We start from the raw sequence: 23,710 nt of genomic DNA, 5'->3' as shown, positions 1-23,710 counted from the left end.
AAATACACAGAGGAATAACCAGGGAATGCAAACACAGGTGGGAGTAACCAAACACACACAAGACCAGAGATGGGCAGTAACGCGTTACTTGTAACGCGTTACTGTAATCTGATTACTTTTTTCGAGTAACGAGTAAAGTAAGGGATTACTATTGCAAAAACGGTAATTAGATTACCGTTACTTTCCCGTAGGAACGCTGCGTTCCTGCGTTACTAAAACCGTGATTTTTTTGCGAGAATGTCTCAGGACAGTGACGTAAGCGAGTGCGCCGTTAGTGACAACAGCTGTGTGCAGATCAACAATGGATCACATATGAAGTGCAGGAGAGAGTGTGAGCGTGCAGCGTTTAAAGCGTGGAAGTACTGACCTTACTTTGAGTTTGATTCCATAAAAAGTGACAAAAACATTAGTGTCCGCTGTGCGTGGGAAGAAAACTTCTTTTTACAGCGAAAAAACCCTAAACTTCCAAACAAGCACCGAGTAGCTACGACGTAATGGGAAACTCACAGAGAAACTCGCGGATTCTTCAACTGACCGCGGCACACCTGCACCAGGGTAACCCTCCGCCTACCCCACTCCTGCTTTACAGGTGAAAATAGAGCAACAGGACCGCTGAGTCTTTGACTTTATTTATTTTCTGCTGTGTTTTACTTGCATCTATTTGAAAGAGTGAGTGTAAACACAAAAAATATTTTATTTTATGTGCTGGAATGTGCAGAAAATAGGTTTAAATGTTAAACTAATTTCTTCCAGTCAGAGAATGTTGCAGATAATTAAATTTTTGCTTGATGCATAAAGTTAAAAGATTAAAACTGATAAAACAAGTTTAAAAAGAGACTTTTCCATCTGATTACATTTTGTATGATGGATTATGCAGAAAAAGTAGAATTGGGCTGAAAGATCTATCGCTTTATCACCTCTTCAGGTTGTAAATCGTGTTTTTAAAAAGTAACTAAGTAATTAATTACTTTTGAAAATAAGTAATCAGTAAAGTAACGGGATTACTTTTTTGGGGAAGTAATCAGTAATTAGTTACTGATTACTTTTTTCAAGTAACTTGACCAACACTGCACAAGACAGGGAGGAAGCAGAACTGAACACACTGAGCACCAGATGAGGGACTATCAAAATAAAACAGGAAACATGAGACACAGACTAAAACGTAGACTTGAGTCTGACTTGTAAACACAATCTACTGGTGAGACGGAGTGAACACAGAACACGGGAACGAGAGCAACTAAACTAGAAGGCACAGGAAACCGAGCCATATTAAATCAAAGTGTCATGGTCCGTGGGAGCAGTTATGTGGGAGTGTCCCACGGCTACGCCCTCGCGCAAGGCCACCAGCGTAGCACCTGAATTCCATTCACAGGCAATCACAGGAGGACTACTTCTGGCAGTGCGGTCTGCTGCTCCACAATAGTTCGTTCAGTCACTTTAGTGGTAACCAACGCTTGTTTGAGATTTGTACTCACCTAGTTTTGCTTGTGTTAATTCCGCTCTCTTGAGCCCAGGTCCCTGTCTGGCTTCCTAAAACACCACCTGCCTGTCCTCCTGTTTGCCCCGCTCACTGGATAACTAACTCCGTAACTACACCTCTCCATATCCTCTCACAGACGTGTTCTGCCCCTCAAAGCTCCGCAGTCTGGCTCAGACAGTAAGCCCGCAGCATTATCTTCCTGTTGCCCTTCTCACCTCTGCTTCCCCACAGTTAAGTAATTACAGTTGTGGTCAAAAGTTTACATACACTTGTAAAGAACATAATAAAAACTCTTCTAAAAGTCGGATTTTTCTCTGATAGAGTGATTAGAACAAATACTTCTTTGTCACAAAAAAACATTCATGAAGTTTGGTTCTTTTATGACTTTATTATGGATTAACAGAAAAATGTGATCACATTTGCTGGGTCAACAATATACAGGGTGGCCATTTATATGGATACACCATAATAACATAGGAATGGTTGGTGATATTAAAGTCCTGTTTGTGGCACATTAGTATATGTGAGGGGGCAAACTCCTCAAGATGGGTGGTGACCATGGTGGCCATTTAGAAGTCGGCCATCTTGGATACAACTTTTGTTTTTTCAATAGGAAGAGGGCCATGTGACACATCACACTTATTGGTAATGTCACAAGAAAAACAATGGTGTGCTTGGTTTCAACGTAACTTTATTCTTTATATATATATTTATATATATATATATATATATAAATATAATTTAACACCAGTAATCTCTTGATCCTGTAATAACTGGAATTCCTTTTGATGACATGTTTCAGTAACTCATTCATTTCCTTCTGATATTCTTTCTTCTGATAAGCTAATTCCTCCACAAGTTTCTTTTGGGATTCATTGGCATTTTCAGCTTGCTTTCTGGCTTCTTCTTCATGTTTTTTCTTCATCTCCTCCAGGGTTTTCTTATGTTTCTCCTCCAGTTCTTTCTTCTCCTTTTCCTCCTGTTCTCTTCTGAGGTGATCCTCCTTAAGTTTGTTTTCATATATTTGCTTTTCTTGTTTGTACTTTTCTTCAAGCTCTTTGATTTTTTGCTCTTCCTCTCGTCTCGTCTCTTCTTCTTGTCGTTGTTTCTCCCACCATTCTTTCTGTTCTTTCTCCCACTCTTCTTGTTGTTTTCTCAGCTGTTCTCTGCTTTCTTCCAGCTTTCTGTCGACATTTTTCTTTTCCTCTTTTTCTGACTGAATTTGTTTATCCACAATTTCAATCTGTTTGTTAAAATTCTCCCGATATCTTTCTACTTCCTTTTTCTTATTGATTTCTTCTTCATTTCTAATTTGTTCTTCTTTTCTTATCCTCTCTTGTTCGAGCCTAATTTTCTCCTCCATTTCCTGCAGTTCTTTGGCTTTTTCTTGTCTCTCCTGTTCCATTTGTTTTCTCTCTTTTTCCATTGTGTCCTTAATGGTTTCCATTTCTTGATTGTATTTTCTCTGAATCTCTTCTTCCTTCTTCTTTAGAATGCTCTCCATTTTCATCTGTATCGCTACTTCAGCGTCTTGCAGCATCTGATTGGTATAGAAGCTTCCTCCATTGTCCTTCACCATGGTGTCAATCTTTGTTATCAGCTCACTGACTTGTGTGCGGTTTTGTTTCTCAGAGTTATTGAACACATGGTATCTTCCTCCACAGTCAGAGATCAGCTTCTTAAAGGAATCATGACATTTGTTCTTGATGTAATCATCAACAGACTCTCCCTGACGCTCCAGTTCATCACCTCTGGTTAAAAGAACAATGATGAACTTTTCTGAATCCTTCCTAAAGAATTTCTTGATGAGCTTCAGTGTCTCCTTCTCTTCTGCTGTGAATCTGCCGACCTGTATCACCACCAAGAAGACATGTGGTCCTGGAGCCAGGAGACTGACACATTTCACCATCTCCTCTTGAATTTCTTCATTGGACAAACTTGTGTCAAACAGACCAGGAGTGTCGACCACAACAACAGGACGACCGTTCACCTCACCGTGTACTTTCTGACATCGTTGTGTAACTGATATTTGACTTGATGCAGCTGTAAACTCATCTCTTCCTAAAATGGTGTTTCCTGTAGAGCTCTTTCCACAGCCGGTCTTCCCAATCAGCACAATCCTGAGACAGTCTGAGTCCTGTTCTCCACCTAAAACATAAACATAAAGTTTTATATTCATTATTGTAGGTTGTTATATCAAGACTGTAGGACATCAGACTAAGAAAAATATTTGTGCTTACCAGTGATCATGTTCATCTTCAATTTCTTAGCTTCATCTTGTTGCCTCTTAATGATTTTCTCTTGTTGTAAGACTTTCTCCATTTGTGCATGTAGCAAGGTTATAGCTGTATAACAGTGTGGTTTTCCCATGCTCTTTTCAGACAGGCTCATTATATCCACAGTCTGAAGCATGGTCTCCAAACTATCCCTCTGCTGTTTAGCCTTGATATTGAGAACCACATGTCTCTGTCTGAAAGTCTGAAGGAGCTTCTGGATGTCCTTGTCTTCCTTAACAAAGTTATCAACAGTTGGATCTGTAGGATCTGAGTCCACAGTGAACAGAATCATGGTGAAGTCATTGACTCGAGAGCTGAATGTGTCCTGGATGGTCTCTAACTCTCCCTTGTCTTCATCCGTGAGGGGAGCCACAGGTAGGACCAGGATGAAGGCATGGACACCCTCAGGATCACAGAGGGAGATACACCTGAGTGATTCCTCCATCACTGCCTCCTGAGGTTTTCCATACAAGGCAGGCAGCTCCACCAGGGAAACCCAACGTCCACACACCTCTCCCTGATGTTTAACACACTCTGATGAGTTGGAGACTGAATGAAGCTCAGTCTGACCTAAAATGGCCTTGGCTGCTGACGTCTTCCCTGCTCCTCTCCTCCCACACAGAACCAGGTTTAAATTTTGTTTCTTGTGCTCAGACACTGATTTTATGGTCTCTTCAGTGACTGTGAGGAATTTTCCTTTGAGGACAATCTGCATGTTCTCAATCTTCTCCATTAACTGTTCCCGATTATTTTCAATCATGTTGTAGTCTCTGCCTTCACAATCTCTGAGGAGTGATGTAACAGAATAATTTGTCTCCTCTTTATCTGTGATGATCGCCATGGAGTGTTTAAAGGCATCCTCACCAAGAAAACTCAGGATGAATTTAAGAATTTTTCTCTTCTCTTCAGTGAAATCAGAAGGTTTCACCATCAGCAGCAGAACATTTGGTCCAGGAGGACAGAGACTCACACAGCTCTTCATCACTTCGCTCGCCTTTTTAAGTGTCAGACTTAAGAAGTCAGGAGTTTTCACTACTGTTAAAGGTTTTCCTCTCCACTCTCCATCAAAAACTTGCTTGTTTTGAATTAAACTTGAATAATAGGAAGTTTTTTTCTTCACAATAAAGTTACAGAGTTCTATCTTCTTTGCTGAGTTTCCTCCAAACAGCAACATGCAGAGTCTACGTCCTGTAAAGGAGCAAAGATACAAACAGGAAATTACTCTCAGACAGTCTGACTGATCCTAAAAGCCTTTTGGTCTTTCTTCACTTTTTCCATCTTCAGTAAATGCTGCTTCATGTTCTTGGTGGATCGTTCCTTCTGAGCACTTTAGAAAGTGTCTTTATGTTAAAATATCTACAGATAGAGTTTGGGGTTTTTACTTACCAACAGGCTGAGGATCATTCAGAGTAACAGGAGCTTCTTTTCTTTGTTCAGCACTGGTGTGCTGACAGGTCACATGTCTTCCATTGTTCATTTCTACAATGCGTTCCATGTTTTCTAGTAACTCCTGCATGTTGAGGTTTACAAGCTGCAGTGACTTGATTTTACATCGTCTGATCATTTCCTGTATAGGTGTATGATACATGACACGATGCCCTGAACCTTGACGCCTCTCTCTGGGTGGTGATATCAGAACCAGTGAATGATCAAAGGAATGATCACTGAAGGAGTTCAGGACTCTGCAGAGTCTCGTTTTTTGATGCTCTTTGAAGTCTTCAGGCTGTAGAACCAACAGGAACACATGAGGTCCAGGATCAGAGAGCCTCACACAGTTGTTCACATGTTCCTTTAATTTGTCCTCAGAGATGTTTGGATGAAGCAGATCTGGAGTGTTGATGAGAAATATTTCTTTCCCTTGAGTGTGTCCACTGACTCTCACACATCGGTCCAGTTCTTCCTCAGGGTTGAACTTGTTCTCTCCCAGTATAAAGTTTCCCACTGAGCTCCTCTCAGACCAGCTGTTCCCCAGCAGGACAGCTCTGAGCTCAGACACTGAAACGACAGCAAACACAAACACTGAACAAAGAATCTTTCAAAGTTAATACAAGCAGCAACAACATTATATCATAGGTTTCAATTAATCTAATTTTAATCATTTTCCACTTGTAACCACTGAGTTGTAATTATTGATAAATGTGCAAAAATTGTCATTGTCTTTAAATATGTGTTATTATTTTTTTTTTTTCCCCCCGGTGGACGAGAGGGTTTGTTCCCTGCGCCTTCGGGTCGGGGAACAGGTCCTGACTGTCATCTGCGCTTATGCGCCGAGTGTCAGTTCAGAGTACCCAGCCTTCTGGGGGTGCTGGAAGGTGCTCCATCTGGAGACTCTGTTGTCCTGCTGGGAGACTTCAATGCTCACGTGGGTAACGACAGCGAGACCTGGAGGGGCGTGATTGGGAGGAACGGCCTCCCTGATCTGAACCCGAGCGGTGCTTTGTTATTGGACTTCTGTGCAAATCACAGTTTGGCCATAACGAACACCTTGTTCGAACATAAGAGTGTCCATAAGCGCACGTGGCACCAGGACGCTCTAGGCCGTAGGTCGATGATCGATTTTGTAATCGTATCACCAGACCTGCGACCATATGGTCTGGACACTCAGGTAAAGAGAGGGGCTGAGCTGTCAACTGATCACCACCTGGTGGTGAGTGGGATCAGGTGGCGGGGGAGGATGCTGGACAGACCCGGTGCATCTAAACATGTAGTGAGGTTGTGCTGGGAACGTCTAGCAGAGGCCCCAGTCCGCGAGATCTTCAACGCACACCTCCGGCAGAGCTTCAACAGCATTCCGAGGGAGACTGGGGACATTGAGTCCGAATGGACCATGTTCAGCATCTCCATTGCCGAAGCTGCTGCATTGAGCTGCGGCCGCAAGGTGGTTGGTGCCTGCCGTGGTGGTAATCCCCGAACCAAATGGGGGACACCAGAGGTGAAGGGAGCTACCAGGCTGAAGGAGGAGTCCTATCGGGCTTGGTTAGCCTGTGGGACTCCGGAGGCAGCAGACAGGTACCGACAGGCCAAGCGGAATGTGGCTCGGGCAGTGGCTGAAGCAAAAACTCGGGTGTGGGAGGAGTTCGGAGAGGCCATGGAAAAAGACTTTCGGACTGCCTCGAAGAGATTCTGGCAAACCGTCAGGCGTCTCAGGAGGGGAAAGCGGTGCTGACGTCGACTGAGAAAATTGTCAGGCGGTGGAAGGAATACTTCGAGGACCTCCTTAATCCCACTGACACGTCTTCCGAGGAGGAAGCAGAGTCTGGGGATGAGGGGAATGACCCGCCAATTACCGGGGGCGAGGTCACTGAGGCAGTTAACTCCTTGGTGGCAGAGCCCCTGGTGTTGATGAGGTCTGCCCCGAGTTCCTGAAGGCTCTGGACGTTGTAGGGCTGTCCTGGTTGACACGTCTCTACAATGTTGCGTGGAGATCAGGGGCAGTGCCCATGGACTGGCAGACCGGGGTGGTGGTCCACATCTTTAAGAAGGGAGACCGGAGGATGTGTTCCAACTACAGGGGGATCACACTCCTCAGCCTCCCTGGGAAAGTCTATGCCAGGGTGCTGGAGAGGAGAGTTCGTCCGCTAGTCGAACCTCGGATACAGGAGGAACAATGCGGTTTTCGTCCTGGTCGCGGAACACTAGACCAGCTCTTTATCCTCTCGAGGATACTTGAGGGTGCATGGGAGTTTGCCCAACCAGTCTACATGTGTTTTGTGGACTTGGAGAAGGCATTCGACCATGTTATTTTTTCCTGGTATTTATGGATCATTACTGAGCCATAAATATATATTCACATGTGAGAATACTACATAAAGTTTGAGAGTTGAAAAATAAAATTAACCTCTGTTAAAAGCTCAGTTTTAAATCCACAGTATCAGAATCTGAAGACTTTTTTTTCCCCCTTGTTCAGCACAATTTTCGTTCTACACTCTCTTTTGATCATCATTACCACAGGATACATCACAGTTTCAATAAATTGCAGCAACTTCATGTCTGTGGCATAGAGCTACATAAACAAGCACTGATATCCTGAATGTTTGATCTGTTAACATGAAGTTAAGGAGACATTTGATATGCTGTAACCTCTCCCAGATATGACCGACAAAAGTTTACATAAAATAGTTTTCTTCACTTTTCTATACATTATATTAGCTTTAAATGTAAAGAGAGAAAGCAGGATACGTGCACTAAGGCGTTTTCATTATTCCAAACAGGCTAATGTCTTCCACCTTAAATTGCCCAGTTAAAATTTGCATTAAACATAATCTTTTCTTTAAAAACTCACTGTGGGGGGGCAGAAATCCAAAGCTGTTCCTGCGACGTCTGGGAAAAGTGTCTTTCTGACACTGTTTGGTGACTGATGTTTGACTTGGCATGGCTTTAAACTCTCTCCTTCCTAGGATGGTGTTTCCTGATGAGCTCTTTCCACTGCCGGTCTTTCCTATCAGCACAATCCTGAGAGGCTCCGTGTTCTGCTTCTCTTCATCACCTGTAAACACATGATTTTCTTTAAATGTGAACAGTTTATAAAGTACAGTGGGGCAAAAAAGTATTTAGTCAGCCACCGATTGTGCAAGTTCCCCCACTTAAAATGATGACAGAGGTCAGTAATTTGCACCAGAGGTACACTTCAACTGTGAGAGACAGAATGTGAAAAAAAAATCCATGAATTCACATGGTAGGATTTGTAAAGAATTTATTCGTGAATCAGGGTGGAAAATAAGTATTTGGTCACCTCAAACATGGAAAATCTCTGGCTCTCACAGACCTGTAACGTCTTCTGTAAGACGCTTTTCTGTCCCCCACTCGTTACCTGTATGAATGGCACCTGTTTGAACTCATCATCTGTATAAAAGACACCTGTCCACAGCCTCAAACAGTCAGACTCCAAACTCCGCCATGGCCAAGACCAAAGAGCTTTCAAAGGACACCAGGAAAAGTATTGTAGACCTGCACCAGACTGGGAAGAGTGAATCTACAATAGGCAAGCAGCTTGGTGTGAAAAAATCAACTGTGGGAGCAATCATCAGAAAATGGAAGACATACAAGACCACTGATAATCTCCCACGATCTGGGGCTCCACGCAAGATCTCATCCCGTGGGGTCAAAATGATCATGAGAACGGTGAGCAAAGATCCCAGAACCACACGGGGGGACCTGGTGAATGACCTGCAGAGAGCTGGGACCAAAGTAACAAAGGTCACCATCAGTAACACACTAAAACTGTCATGAATCGCTGTGCAGCAGGCAGGAGTTGGACCCAAAAGGCAGGCACTCAGGCACGAAGTTTAAACACAAAGAACTCAGCTTTATTCGCTGGCAGGAGAAAGACAAACAAAGCAAACTAAACTGGAAACCCACAAACTAAACCCACAAACTAGAAACACCTCTAGAAACACACAAACTAGTCCCCACTGGGGACACTGGAGGCTGCACTGGAGGGGACACTGGAGGGGACACTGGAGGCTGCACTGGGGACACTGGAGGCTGCACTGGAGGGGACACTGGAGGGGACACTGGAGGGGACACTGGAGGGTGCACTGGGGACACTGGAGGGGACACTGGAGGGGACACTGGAGGGGACACTGGAGGCTGCACTGGGGACACTGGAGGCTGCACTGGAGGGGACACTGGAGGGGACACTGGAGGGGACACTGGGGACACTGGAGGGGACACTGGAGGGGACACTGGAGGCTGCACTGGGGACACTGGAGGGGACACTGGAGGGGACACTGGGGACACTGGAGGGGACACTGGAGGGGACACTGGAGGCTGCACTGGGGACACTGGAGGCTGCACTGGAGGGGACACTGGAGGCTGCACTGGAGGGGACACTGGAGGGGACACTGGGGACACTGGAGGGGACACTGGAGGGGACACTGGAGGGGACACTGGAGGCTGCACTGGGGACACTGGAGGCTGCACTGGAGGGGACACTGGAGGCTGCACTGGGGACACTGGAGGCTGCACTGGAGGGGACACTGGAGGCTGCACTGGGGACACTGGAGGGGACACTGGAGGGGACACTGGGGACACTGGAGGCTGCACTGGAGGGGACACTGGAGGCTGCACTGGGGACACTGGAGGGGACACTGGAGGGGACACTGGAGGGGACACTGGAGGGGACATTGGGGACACTGGAGGGGACACTGGAGGGGACACTGGAGGGGACACTGGAGGGGACACTGGGGACACTGGAGGGGACACTGGAGGGGACACTGGAGGCTGCACTGGGGACACTGGAGGGGACACTGGAGGGGACACTGGAGGGGACACTGGAGGCTGCACTGGGGACACTGGAGGTGACACTGGAGGGGACACTGGAGGGGACACTGGAGGCTGCACTGGGGACAATGGAGGCTGCACTGGGGACACTGGAGGGGACACTGGAGGGGACACTGGAGGCTGCACTGGGGACACTGGAGGGGACACTGGAGGGGACACTGGAGGGGACACTGCAGGGGACACTGGAGGGGACACTGGAGGCTGCACTGGAGGCTGCACTGGGGACACTGGAGGCTGCACTGGGGACACTGGAGGCTGCCGTGACGGTTGTAGTGGAGGTGTAACGGGTGGAGGAGTGGCTGAAGTGGCTGCGGGTCGGGCGGCTAGTGGCTCAGCTACAGAGTGTATTAACGGCAGGGCTATGGGTTGAATGTCTGACTGAGTAGCAGCCTGAATGGCTGGGTGTAGTGATGGTGGTGGTGGAAGGGAAACAGGTGGTAGTGTGGATGATGGAACTAAGGGCGACTGCGTGGCAGACCGAACTGATGACTGAAGCGATGGTAGAGGTGAAAATGGAGCTTGTGGTGGAGTTAATGGCTGTGCTAGCAGGGACACAGGAGACGCAGCTTGTAGCTGGGCAGCTAAGAGAGCTTCAGGTGGCTGGGCAGCTGATAAACTGTTCACATTACCATCCGTAGCACAAAACAACCCCAGAACGAATAGTCCCACGGTTCGACACAGAAATAGAGTCCTTACTCACCACAGCCGGCGATGTACAAGTCCGAACGTCCGGCTGTGGGGTGGGGCGCTGGCGCCGTGATCGTCGTTTCTGTTTTGATGATGGCTCTGACGGGCCGAGCAGCTCCACATCCGGCCCTTCAGGCAGGTGGGCAGTAGCAGCTGGGGGATGAAGGTGGAGCTCATTAAATCCTGTTCGAGTGGGTGGAGCGCACTGAGTAGCCAAGGAAGACCAGAGATTAAACGCTCTAGTCTGGTTTCCACAGCACGGCAAAATTCCTTCCCCTCATGTTCGAGCCACAGATGCAGGAGTCTTTCCACGGAGTAGATTATGTCCAGACGCAGTTCTTCTGGTGGGTTGAATGCCGCTGGGTCCATGTCTGGTCGCGTCGTACTGTCATGAATCGCTGTGCAGCAGGCAGGAGTTGGACCCAAAAGGCAGGCACTCAGGCACGAAGTTTAAACACAAAGAACTCAGCTTTATTCGCTGGCAGGAGAAAGACAAACAAAGAAAACTAAACTGGAAACCCACAAACTAAACCCACAGAGAGACACAGGGAGATCCACACAGCATGAGGGACGACGCGACACTGACTCAGAGAAACACAGGGTTTAAATACACTGGGGAGTAATGAGGGGAATGAGACACAGAAGGAGGGCACAGCTGGGAGAAATCAGGACTGACGAGACAAGCAAAGCAGGACACATTCACATAAGACACGGACCTTCAAAGTAAAACAGGAAGGACCGTGACAAAAATGGCAGGGAATCAAATCCCGCAGTGCCAGACGTGTTCCGCTGCTGAAGCCAGTGCATGTCCAGGTCCGTCTGAAGTTTGCCAGAGATCACATGGATGATACAGCAGAGGATTGGGAGAATGTCATGTGGTCAGATGAAACCAAAGTAGAACTTTTTGGTATAAACTCAACTCGTCGTGTTTGGAGGAAGAAGAATACTGAGTTGCATCCCAAGAACACCATACCTACTGTGAAGCATGGGGGTGGAAACATCATGCTATGGGGCTGTTTTTCTGCCAAGGGGACAGGACGACTGATCCGTGTTAAGGACAGAATGAATGGGGCCATGTATCGTGAGATTTTGAGCCAAAACCTCCTTCCATCAGTGAGAACTTTGAAGATGAAATGAGGCTGGGTCTTCCAACATGACAATGATCCAAAACACACCGCCCGGGCAACAAAGGAGTGGCTCCGTAAGAAGCATTTGAAAGTCCTGGAGTGGCCTAGCCAGTCTCCAGACCTCAACCCCATAGAAAATCTGTGGCGGGAGTTGAAAGTCCGTGTTGCTCGGCGACAGCCCCAAAACATCACTGCTCTCGAGAAGATCTGCATGGAGGAATGGGCCAAAATACCAGCTACTGTGTGTGCAAACCTGGTAAAGACCTATAGTAAACGTTTGACCTCTGTTATTGCCAACAAAGGTTATGTTACAAAGTATTGAGTTGTATTTTTGTTATTGACCAAATACTTATTTTCCACCCTGATTTACGAATAAATTCTTTACAAATCCTACCATGTGGATTCATGGATTTTTTTTCACATTCTGTCTCTCACAGTTGAAGTGTACCTCTGGTGCAAATTACTGACCTCTGTCATCATTTTAGGTGGGGGAACTTGCACAATCGGTGGCTGACTAAATACTTTTTTGCCCCACTGTAGATGTAAGAATATAATGTCGAACATGATTGATGATTAAAAAAAAAAAAAACATTCAATTACTTACGAGTGACCATATTTTTAGTTATCAGATCAATCTGGGCTCGAGCAAATGTTACAGCTGTGTAGCAGCATGGTTTGTTTGTACATCTCATCTGCTCCACAGTGTCCAACAACGTGGGGATCTGCTCTTTATCCTTGATGTTAACAATAACATGCCTTTGTCCATAACATTGACTGAGCTTCTGAATGTCCTTGTCTTGTCTTACAAAGTTAACAAAAGCTGTATCTGTAGGATCTGAGTCCACAGTGAACAGAATCATGGTGAAGTCATTGACTCGAGAGCTGAATGTGTTCTGGATGGTCTCTAACTCTCCCTTGTCTTCATCCGTGAGGGGAGCCACAGGTAGGACCAGGATGAAGGCATGGATTGCCTGACAGAGGGAGATACACTTGAATGATTCCTCCATCACTGCCTCCTGAGGTTTTCCATACAAGGCAGGCAGCTCCACCAGGGAAACCCAACGTCCACACACCTCTCCCTGATGTTTAACACACTCTGATGAGTTGGAGACTGAATGAAGCTCAGTCTGACCTAAAATGGCCTTGGCTGCTGACGTCTTCACTGCTCCTCTCCTCCCACACAGAACCAGGTTCACACTGGACTTCACTCTTGTGGGTTTAGCCTCTTCTTTTAACATGAGATATTCCCCCCAGTTTTTACTCACTATTTGATTCATTTTTTCCATAAACTTTGAGTAAGATATGGGAATGTCTTTTTTGTCAAAACTGATATATTCCTGCCTGTGATCACAGTGTTTGATGAGTCTTTCCACTGAGTTACTCTTTCTCTCATTATGTGTCAGGATAACCATGGAGTGCTTAAATGCACCTTGACCAAACACACTGAGGACCAAGTTCAGAGCTTTTCTGTCCTCTTCAGAGAAATCAGAAGGTTTCACTAACAGCAGCAGAACATTTGGTCCAGGAGGACAGAGACTCACACAGCTCTTCATCACTTCTAACAATTTATCAACAGACAGACTGAAGATGTCGGGAGTTTTGACTACTGTTAACGGTTTCCCGTTCCACTCTCCAGAGGCAGCGTGACATTGCCTTCCTCCGAGGACTTTAGACACAATGGATCTTTTCTTTCCAGTGATGATGTTTTCCAGGGCGGATTTCTTGTCATCATTTTTTCCAAACAGCATTATTCTGAGTTCATGTGCTGAAAAAAAAAATTCATAATGAGAACACACGTATTTCCATCACACTCCCATTTACCACATTTCATTACATAGTTTTCAATAACTAAATAGACCAGAAAAATGTTCTTTAAAATATTTCTGACTATATCTTTTAGTTGGTTACAGGTGGATCAGCACAGACAGAAAACTTAATGTTACAGACTCAAGTGACACCTAACAACTGCCATTAAATTTGAATATTATCTCACTGTCGACTGATCCATCCATCTCTCACCATGTTGTCGCAGTGTGTGTGTGTGTGTGTGTGAAACTATGGACCGTATTTACTAAATGTTGTCCCCAGTTACAGTTAGGTGTGGGTAGTTTCCTTTTACATTTGTCTCTGTTGTCTCTGCAACACGATGGACTGGTACAGCATCTGTATCACTTCAGCTGCAGCACCAATCCGTCTCTCAATATCCTGCTTCCTTCTCCCGTCACTTGTGAACAACACCTAAAAATACGTAAAATCCTCCACTTGGGACAGGATCTCATCCATGACCCAGAGTGGGCTCTTCAAACTTTTCCGACTGAGTAACATGGTGGAAATTTGGAAATGTTGATTCTCATCCCCACTGCTCACACTAGGCCACGGCCTGTTACAGGCAAACTGGAGGCCATTTCCCACCAGGAGTCTGACTTATTGCCTCCAACGTTCCACATGCCACAGCTGTGAGTTGAAGATGTCGTGGACTGGAGCCTCTGCCAGGCATTCGCAGCGCACCTTCACTGTAGTTTTAGGTGTGCTTGGTCTGTCCGTGTGATTCGACTCACCACCAGGTGGTGATCAGCTGATATCTCAGCCCAACTCTTTACCAGAGTGTCCAGAACATATGGCTACAGGTCCAGTGATACATTTACAAAATCCATCATCGACCCGTGACCTAGGGCATCCTGGTGCCATGTGCACTTATGGAAACCCCTATGTTCGAACATGGTACTCGTTATGGACAAAATGGGATTTGCCCATAAGTCCGAGAAATAAACGGAGTGTCACAGGGCTCTGTATTAGGTCCCCTTCTATTTATCATTTACATAAACAATCTTGGTCTAAATGTGCTAGATGCAACATTGCACTTCTATGCTGATGACACAGTTATTTACAGCTGTGGTTCAACTCTTGTCCAAGCCATTGACTTCTTGCAGAAAACATTTTCTCCTGTCCAGTACTCATTACTTTAGCTTAAACTAAAGCTTTTATTCGCCACATGCAGTGGCAGGTTGCCCTGCAGTGGAATGAACCCGCCCCCCGACCATACACACACAACACAGACATCACATGGGGATACAAGTCAAAGAACGGTTGCATTACAGAAAAACACTGAAATGTACACTACAATGGGAAAGTACAAGAGGAAAAAAAAGAGACCTCTGCTCATGCTGTGCTATAGGAGGACAGCATGAGAACAGGAAACAAAAAAAACTCCTCCGCACAGAAAAGCACATAAATGTCCACAGTACAACAATATGGAGCACGTGACCAGCAACAGTAGGGGGTGAGGAGTAATCCTAGGCAACACAGCAGCCATCCTGCCACTGCGCCGTCTCTCCAGCGCGGGCCCAGACCTGCCTCGTGTTCCCCGACCCGCCTCGTGTTCCCCGACCCGCCTCGTGTTCCCCAAGAGGAGTCAAGCATCAAAGGCGTTGGAAGGGGAGGGGGGAGAGTGAGTGCTTATCAGTGTAAGTGTATGTGTGTGCATGTCCATAGTTCAGCTGAGACAGTGTCCTTCGCACTATCAGGCTAAGTAAACAGTCTACCAGCCAACCCAGGTGGCCTTGCACGGAATGGGAAGAACAGTCTAAACACAGTCGTTATCAGGGTGTTGTTGTACGGCTCCAGCCTTGAGCCCACAGCTGGCGCCGAAGGGATAGCCGCAATTAGATGGTATTTTTTTCTTTTATACAAACAACTCATGAGAATTTCAAAGTTGTACTTTAACACTCCGACACCGACACTGGTCTCTCAATCTCCCGTTGGAGAGCCGCGAGCTTCTCCATGATGTTATCAAACACTCCGTGGTGTTGTCATTCTTGTGCTCAGAGAGCAGATTCTGAGACCTCACGACTGCAGTGAGCTGTTCCACGATGTGATCCAACTTTCGCTCAGAGGTCTTATTCTGAGTGTTCATGGCAGCCGTAAGCTTCTCCAAGATCTTAACCATGCTGCACTCAGGGAGCCCATTCTGAGAAGTTGCACCTTGTCCCAACTTTTCAATCCCAGCGGGCAGCCTTGGGGGGGTTTGCACAGCCGGTTCCGCTGTCTTAATTCTTCGATAAGCCAGGGCCAAGCCAGCTCCGATCAGCAAGAACCTTGTTATCATGGTTCCAAATAGATAGATATCTTTAGCGTCCTCGATCGACAGTCCCGCCAGGCACACAACCCTCCAGTTATGCCACCCGTCCATCGTGTGTCCGGCAGAGAAAGTCCTTCCAGAGCACTCGGGCTCTCCTGACCCGGGGCTTCTCGTTGAGAATTTTTCAATTCAACTCAATTCAATTTTATTTATATAGCGCCAAATCACAACATAAGTCACCTCAAGGCGCTTCATAGATACAGAGAAAAAAACCCAACAATCATATGACCCCCTATGAGCAAGCACTTTGGCAACAGTGGGAAGGAAAAACTCCCTTTTAACAGGAAGAAACCTCCAGCAGAACCAGGCTCAGGGAGGGGCGGGGCCATCTGCTGCGACCGGTTGGGGTGAGAGAAGGAAGACAGGATAAAAGACATGCTGTGGAAGAGAGACAGAGGTTAATAACAGATATGATTCAGTGCAGAGAGGTCTGTTAATACATAGTGAGTGAGAAAGGTGACTGGAAAGGAAAAACTCAATGCATCATGGGAATCCCCCGGCAGCCTATGTCTATTGCAGCATAACTAAGGGAGGATTCAGGGTCACCTGGTCCAGCCCTAACTATATGCTTTAGCAAAAAGGAAAGTTTTAAGCCTAATCTTAAAAGTAGAGATAGTGTCTGTCTCCCGAATCCAAACTGGAAGCTGGTTCCACAGAAGAGGGGCCTGAAAACTGAAGGCTCTGCCTCCCATTCTACTTTTAAATACTCTAGGAACAACAAGTAGGCCTGCAGAGCAAGAGCGAAGTGCTCTAATAGGGTGATATGGTACTACAAGGTCATTGAGATAAGATGGGGCCTGATTATTTAAGACCTTGTATGTGAGGAGCAGGATTTTGAATTCAATTCTGGATTTAACAGGAAGCCAATGAAGGGAAGCCAAAACAGGAGAAATATGCTCTCTCTTTCTAGTCCCTGTCAGCACTCTTGCTGCAGCATTTTGGATTAGCTGAAGGCTTTTCAGCGAGTTTTTAGGACTTCCTGATAATAATGAATTACAGTCGTCCAGCCTGGAAGTAATAAATGCATGAACTAGTTTTTCAGCGTCACTCTGAGACAGGATATTTCTAATTTTAGAGATGTTGCACAAATGGAAGAACGCAGTCTTACATATTTGTTTAATATGTGCATTGAAGGACATGTCCTGGTCAAAAATGACTCCAAGGTTCCTCACAGTGTTACTGGAGGCCAAGGTAATGCCATCCAGAGTAAGAATCTGCTTAGATACCATATTTCTAGGCTTTTCAGGGCCGAGTACAATAACCTCAGTTTTATCTGAATTAAGAAGCAGAAAGTTAGCGGCCATCCAGGTCTTTATGTCTTTAAGACATTCCTGCAGTTTAACTCATTGGTGTGTGTTACCTGGCTTCATGGACAGATAGAGCTGGGTGTCATCTGCATAGCAGTGAAAATGTATGCTATGTCTTCTAATGATACTGCCTAAGGGAAGCATGTATAATGTAAACAGAATTGGTCCTAGCACTGAACCCTGTGGAACTCCATAATTAACCTCAGTGTGTGAAGAGGACTCTCCATTTACATGAACAAACTGGAGTCTATTAGATAGATATGATACAAACCACTGCAGCACAGTACCTGTAATACCTACAGCATGTTCTAATCGCTCTAATAGGATATTATGGTCGACAGTATCGAACGCTGCACTGAGGTCTAGCAGGACAAGCACAGAGATGAGTCCACTGTCAGAGGCCATAAGAAGATCATTTGTAACCTTCACTAAAGCTGTTTCTGTGCTGTGATGAGCTCTGAAACCTGACTGAAACTCTTCAAATAAGCCTCTGCAGATGATCTGTTAGCTGTTTGACAACTACTCTTTCAAGGATTTTTGATATGAAAGGAAGGTTGGAGATTGGCCTATAATTAGCTAAGACTGCTGGGTCTAGAGATGCTTTTTGAGTAAAGGTTTAACTACAGCCAGCTTAAAGGCCTGTAGGCCTGCATGTCTGTTGTTGCTGCCTGTGTTTAATTGAGTAACTTTTGTAACTGTGAGACTCTTCCTGCTGCCTGTCTTGGCCAGGTCGTCCTTGAATAAGAGGTTTTTAATCTCAATGGATCTTCCTGGTTAAGTTTGTGGATGACTGAATGTAGTGTAAAACACTTTGGGGTGCATAGGGGCTAAGTAAAGCACTATACAAATACAGGCCATTTACCATTTAAATAAAGGTTTTTAAAAGAAGAAAGAAAGAAAAAACAAACAAACACACCACTCGGGTTTTGATCTGGGAGGCCGCTCTACCCAATCACGCCCCTCCAGGTCTCATTGTCGTTGCCCACATGACCATTGAAGTCTCCCAGTAGGACAACAGAGTCCCCAGGTGGAGCACCTTACCCAAGGACTCCAAGAAGGCTGGGTACTCATCATTCAGCGCATATGTGCAGATGACAGTCAGGACCCATTCCCCGACCCGAAGGCGCAGGGAACAAACCCTCTAGTCCATGGGAAAAACCCCCAACATATAGGCAGCAAGTCGAGGGGATACTAGAATACGCACCTCGGCCTGCTACCTCCCACCAAGGGCATCTCCAGCTGGAGACAGAGTCCATCCATTCTCCAGGAGACTGGTTCCAGAGCCCAAGCTGTGTGTTGAGGCCAATTATATCTATTCGGTGCCTTTTCAACCTTACACACTAACTCAGGCTCCTTCTCACCAGAGAGGAACATTCCATGTCCCAATTTCTTGTCTTGGTAGCAGGGGATTAGTCCGCTAGGGCCTTGTTCCTGGCTGCTGCTCGACACACTGCACCAGACCCCTACGGTGCCTCTGCAATAAAATATTTTCTTCATTTAGTTTCCTGTGTGAGGGGTTATGTATGTTACTCCTCCCTGTTCCCTAGCAGAGGGGGGTCGTAACATAAGTAAGGGCTCGTCCGGGGCTCCTTTTCCCCCATCAGGAGAATTCCATTTGTGAAAAAGTGAGAACCTGTGTTTTGCTACCTTTATTTCCCCTCTGCCCTCCTCCCTGGTTGAGCACCATGTTGGCTGCATTTTGTTTGGATTGGTTCTTAGCTGCTCCATCTGTTGAGCTCCTTGATAGCTGCCACAAGTGTGAATTGCTGCGGATTGCAGGTCACCTTAAGCTTCGTGTCCTTAAAACACTCTGTAAGAGTAAGCTGAAATAACTAGTAGTAGACAAGTTGGTGGAGGCTGGTTTGATCCAAGCCTCTTACCTGCCTGAAGGCTCTGGTGAGCTAAGACGAACTTCCTTGTTTGAGGGCGACCATAAAGATGGTTCTAGTATGGATGGTGTGGGAGATGAGCGGGCGAAGACACCGCACACGCTCCCTGGCTATGATCACCTCTCCTCTGGAAGTTCAGAAGCATGGATTGGGGGCCGGTTAAAGGTGCGACTGGTACGGCTCCATTTGGAAGCTGAGGAGAAGGCCCAGGTCAGGCGAGCTCAGCTAGAGCTCGAGATCCATTGCTTGGAGACAGAAGCAGATAAAGGAATGAGGCTGCGTAAGCTGGAGTCTCAGCCACAAGCCTCATCTGTCTCTGCTGTTCTTCCAGGTTCTACCCCGACTTTGCAGTGGCCGAGTGATATATGGCCCCTTTTATTGCAGTGTAAACTGACTGGCAAAGCCCAGAAGGTGGTGGCCACACTTCCTTTACAGGACATTTGAATTATTCCAGTGTAAAATCGGCTGTTTTTCAGGCCTATGAATTGGTCCCTGAAGCATACAGGCAGAAATTTCGGCAACAGAGGAAACTTCCCTCCCAAACATATGGGGAGTTTACCAGGGAAAAAGGGATCCTTTTTGACAAGTAGTACTCTGCGTTAAAAGCCAATGATTATTAATCACTGCGTGAATTGATGCCACTGGAAGACTTTAAAAAGGGCCTTCCAGAGAGTTTAGTTTTACACTTGAATGAGCAGAAAGTAAACACTTTAGCAACTGCAGCTGTTCTCACTGATGAGTATGTGCTCACCCATAAGTCCTTTTTCACAGTTAATGAGAAGTCATGGCTCAGTGCCGTGCAGCAGGCAGGCATGGCTAAAACTTTAGGTTCAAAAGAGTCATGAATTTCGTGTTGTTATAAACCGGGACATGTCATTGGGAACTGTTTGGACCTGAAGCATTAAATTCTCAGCAAACTAAAGGTATTGCCTTTGTGAAAGTAGCATCCAATCCTGAGTTGCTTGGTTGTGGCGGTAAGGTGCCGGGACCTTATATTGAACCGTTCATCTTTGATGGTTTGGTCTCACTAAGTAATAGAAACACTGACCTGAAACCAGTGCGCATATTGAGAGACGCTGGAGGTGCTCAGATTAATTCTTTCTAGTGTTTTGCCTTTCTCAGCAGACTGCATGTGGTTTTAATGTTGTACTGCGTGGAATAAAGATGGCTCTGAGACCAGTTCAATGGGTTTATATAAAATCAGAACTTGTTGCGGGAGTTTTTCCCATTGCAGTATGCCCAACCTTGCTAACCTTGCGTGTCATTGGGAAATGACGTTGTGGGTTGGTTAGTGCGTCCTAGTCTGGAGGTTCTAGATCAGTGGTTCTTAACCTTGTTGGAGGTACCGAACCCCACCAGTTTCCTATGCGCATTCACTGAACCCCTCTTTAGTGAAAAATAAAATATGATTTTTTTTTCCAAATTCAAGACATAGATTTTGTTTTACTGGTGCACAAAATGAGCCGTGCATGTCACGGCGGAGGCTCTGCCGAACCCCTGAGACGACTCACCAAACCCCTAGGGTTCGATCGAACTCAGGTTAAGAACCACTGTTCTAGATAATTCCCTCAGTCACAAGGCCCCAGACATTTCGTTGACCCTGAAGCTGTACCCAGCTTGTGTGGTTACGCATGCACAAGCCCGTAAAGATGTTGATATTTAAACTCTTTTTGTCTAAGTGCTTGTGAAATATTTGCAAAGTGTCAGTGCAGTGTGTTATCTCAGTGAAGATAACTGGACTCACCAGATTTTGAAAAGGCCATGATGTCACTCTGCTGAAAACACCATAGACTGGTTGACCTGTAGAGGGGAAAGTGTTTGATGCTATAAACACAACACTGACAAATACACACTCCAAAAGCAAGGCGACTGTAGAAAATGAATCCTTCTAACCAAAAAGAATCTTTAACCTTAACTATGATGCCATTTTTAATTATTAGTATTTAAATTAAGTGATAAGTATGGAAGAAGCAGAAGCATGTAATTTATGCATAATCATCATTGATATTAACATAATATTAAAAGTTCAGAGTTAAGAGGTTCTCAGTCATCCAGGTCATCATAGTCTAAGGAGCTTGGAAAGAAAAGCGTCTGGACTTCTTTAAGTTGCTTGAAAATGTTCATATGGCTGATAACTGTGATTTGGTGTTTAAAAAAAATCACCTACGCATTGCCCCTTAGTATTACTTTGTACTATTATTTCATCGAAAATTTTGATATAATAATTAATTTGACAGTTACCAATAAGTAATTTTCAGTTGTGGGTGAGATCAGTGATTTACTTTCTAAATACATTATCGACAAGCTTCATTTACATCTAATTTGGAAGAATTTACTTTCATTCTAGTTCACTCACCTGCTGATGTCTCCAATGTCTCCTTACACCAAGATTAACTTGACAGTTCAAATGGTATGAATTAAAGTAGAGCTGTGCCTGGATTAATAAAATAAGATAAAAGTGTTTCACATGGTAATATTTCTCCAAATGTAAAGTTTTAATACAAACTGTGAGTGCTACAAAGATCAAAGTGTTTACAGCTGTTTTCTGTGTTTGAAACACATTTCCATTGCATATTTACCAATTGCTGAACATATTTTACAAAACGTATTCAAAATTCAAACTATTTAAGAAAACATATATACAAATGTAACGGCGGCAGACGTGTGGAGTTATGATCGAGGACCCAAAATGGAAGCATGGCCTATGATGCAAGTGAGCTTTATTTAAGGTGCGCAGGATACAGCAGGAGCAGAGAATGGCATACACAGAAACTAAGGGGAACCTAAACAGAGGAAACACAGGGAGACTCCAGGAGACATCGCAGACGGACCAGCGATGAGAACGAGATGACTGCACTACAAATACACAAGCAGAAACACGAAGGAATGAGGAACAGGTGGCAACACAGCTGGAACTAATTGGGCAAGACGAGACAAGGAAGTAAAACAGAATACATGAGACACAGACCTTCACAATAAAACAGGAAACTCAACACACACAGACTCAGAGACACAAGCTTTACACAGAGACCTGACTACACTGGAACACACAGGCAGGGATGAGTAGACACAGAACAGAGGGAGCACAGAATAACATGAGGAGCAAAGGGATCAAAACTAGGACCTAGAAATACAGACAGCAATAACATGAGGGAAATAAATAATAAACAGTGCAACTCACTGGGTCACAGACCCAGGACCAGGACAATAAATACAAACAAAATAACTGAAAACTCACAAGTATATAATTTATGATTACACAGAAGGTTACCTGTTGTAACCAGTAGTGACTGAATGTCATGAAGCATCTGGTTCTGGAGGTGGAATGACATGTTCTCTATAAAAGTATATAATCATATAAGAATTTCACAAAAATGCTAGAAGTAATCTGAAGTGTCAGCTGAGATCAAACAAAACAAAAATCACCACTTATTCCCTCACATTGAAAATTGTATTTACATCAGTAGTTTCCCTTGTTTTCTTTCGGTGAAGGCATTTAGGTATCTAGGTATTACTTACCTGCTGAAGTCAGTTGTGTCCTCACACCAAGATGGCTAAAGTGAAAGTAAATAAAACTCCTGTTCTGCCTGTGAAATATGTGGCCTGGGTGTGGTTTGGAAAAAAATGTGTCAGGTAACACTAGCTTGTTTTTCAGTTAAGAAACATGGACTCAGACATCAAGATGTTAAATCCCACCATATCTGTGCTCTGATAATGTTTTTTCCCCTAATGGTTAAAGTCCTCTTTGTAAAAAACATGAAGAAGTCATCAAAAAATGTTTTGCAACAATCAATATACTGAAACAAAGAAATTAGTGAGTTTTGGGGAGTAAAAGCTACTGAGATGTGGTGTTTGGAGTCAATGGGCTTTGATCAGTAATGGTTCCATTGTTAATTCAATGGTGCTAGTTTGGTTGGTTATTATGCAAATGTACAGTTTATAAGGTCGAGGAAACCTGCAGTCAGCTGAGACTGAAGAAGTCACTGAGTGACGAAATGTTTCTCCCACTGAAAACATCCAGATGAACAGAATCAACTTTTTGGGATTTACTTACCTGGATGACTGAGCCTGAGCATCAAGACATTTTACCCAAGGATGTTTGGCAAGAAGACTGAAGCAGCCTGGAATCAAAACACCAACATTTCGGTTGAGTAGGTGACTTGCTCTACCACCTGAGCTACAGCCACCCCAGACATATTACAGGGTTTAAAGTCTACAAGAATTAAATATCTTGGAAAGAAGAAAGCAAGAAATAAAAACACCTGGAAGAAACTGTTCTTCTTTCATTTACTCATTGTAACTCACTAGGCCAGAGTTACAGCAAGCACAATTTGTTTGTCGCCACAAATGTATCGCCCATATGAGATCACTAAATGTTTCTCAATCCTAAAAGCTCACACGGCGTCTGTTATGCATGTTTAGTTCTGTAAAGAGAGACCTGCCTGACCTGTTTTGTATCAAAACTGTACCAACCTGTACCTGGTTGGTACAGTTTTCAGTGCTTTTTGCATTTTCACTTCAGCC

General features: G+C 45.0%; 2 protein-coding genes and 1 long non-coding RNA gene across 7 annotated transcripts; all 3 read right to left on the bottom strand.

Moving 5' to 3' along the window:
- Nucleotides 1–2,213: 2,213 nt before the first annotated feature.
- LOC120743262 (golgin subfamily A member 6-like protein 6) lies at nucleotides 2,214–8,198 on the bottom strand (the record flags this gene model as incomplete). Its single annotated transcript, XM_040046847.1, has 2 exons — nucleotides 8,101–8,198; nucleotides 2,214–3,502 (listed from the first exon to the last, which is right to left on the bottom strand). A coding segment is annotated over exon 2 (1,176 nt), but the record flags the coding sequence as incomplete, so codon positions are not given.
- Nucleotides 3,698–13,275, bottom strand: LOC120743261 (GTPase IMAP family member 8-like). Its single transcript, XM_040046845.1, has 4 exons — nucleotides 12,457–13,275; nucleotides 8,039–8,242; nucleotides 5,143–5,751; nucleotides 3,698–4,944 (listed from the first exon to the last, which is right to left on the bottom strand). Exons 1-4 carry the CDS (start codon nucleotides 13,262–13,264, stop codon nucleotides 3,698–3,700), a joined length of 2,868 nt encoding a protein of 955 aa, XP_039902779.1. The 5' UTR covers nucleotides 13,265–13,275.
- An 8-nt stretch (nucleotides 13,276–13,283) lies between these two features.
- Nucleotides 13,284–23,710, bottom strand: LOC120743253. 5 transcript variants are annotated; one of them, XR_005698123.1, is made up of 4 exons: nucleotides 22,458–23,710; nucleotides 21,543–22,042; nucleotides 20,931–20,986; nucleotides 13,284–13,617 (listed from the first exon to the last, which is right to left on the bottom strand). It is a non-coding gene; the product is annotated as an uncharacterized LOC120743253 (long non-coding RNA). The 5 variants fall into 5 exon arrangements; XR_005698124.1 differs by having other exon boundaries at nucleotides 21,543–21,620; XR_005698126.1 differs by having other exon boundaries at nucleotides 21,543–22,789; nucleotides 23,241–23,710.

Source organism: Simochromis diagramma, unplaced genomic scaffold, assembly GCF_900408965.1.
Source record: "Simochromis diagramma unplaced genomic scaffold, fSimDia1.1 OVJJ01000491.1, whole genome shotgun sequence".
NCBI lineage: Eukaryota > Metazoa > Chordata > Actinopteri > Cichliformes > Cichlidae > Simochromis > Simochromis diagramma.
The sequence above is the reverse complement of the archived record's forward strand: the minus strand, read 5'-3'. Positions and strand labels throughout refer to the sequence as shown.

Coding starts and splice junctions, on each gene's coding strand:
- LOC120743261 (XM_040046845.1), bottom strand. CDS start 13,264: ATGGTTATCCTGACACATAATGAGAGAAAGAGTAACTCAGTGGAAAGA. Junction 5,752..8,038: donor TGGATTTCTGCCCCCCCACA/GTGAGTTTTTAA, acceptor CTGTCGTTTCAG/TGTCTGAGCTCAGAGCTGTC. Junction 4,945..5,142: donor GAATGATCCTCAGCCTGTTG/GTAAGTAAAAAC, acceptor GCTCCTTTACAG/GACGTAGACTCTGCATGTTG.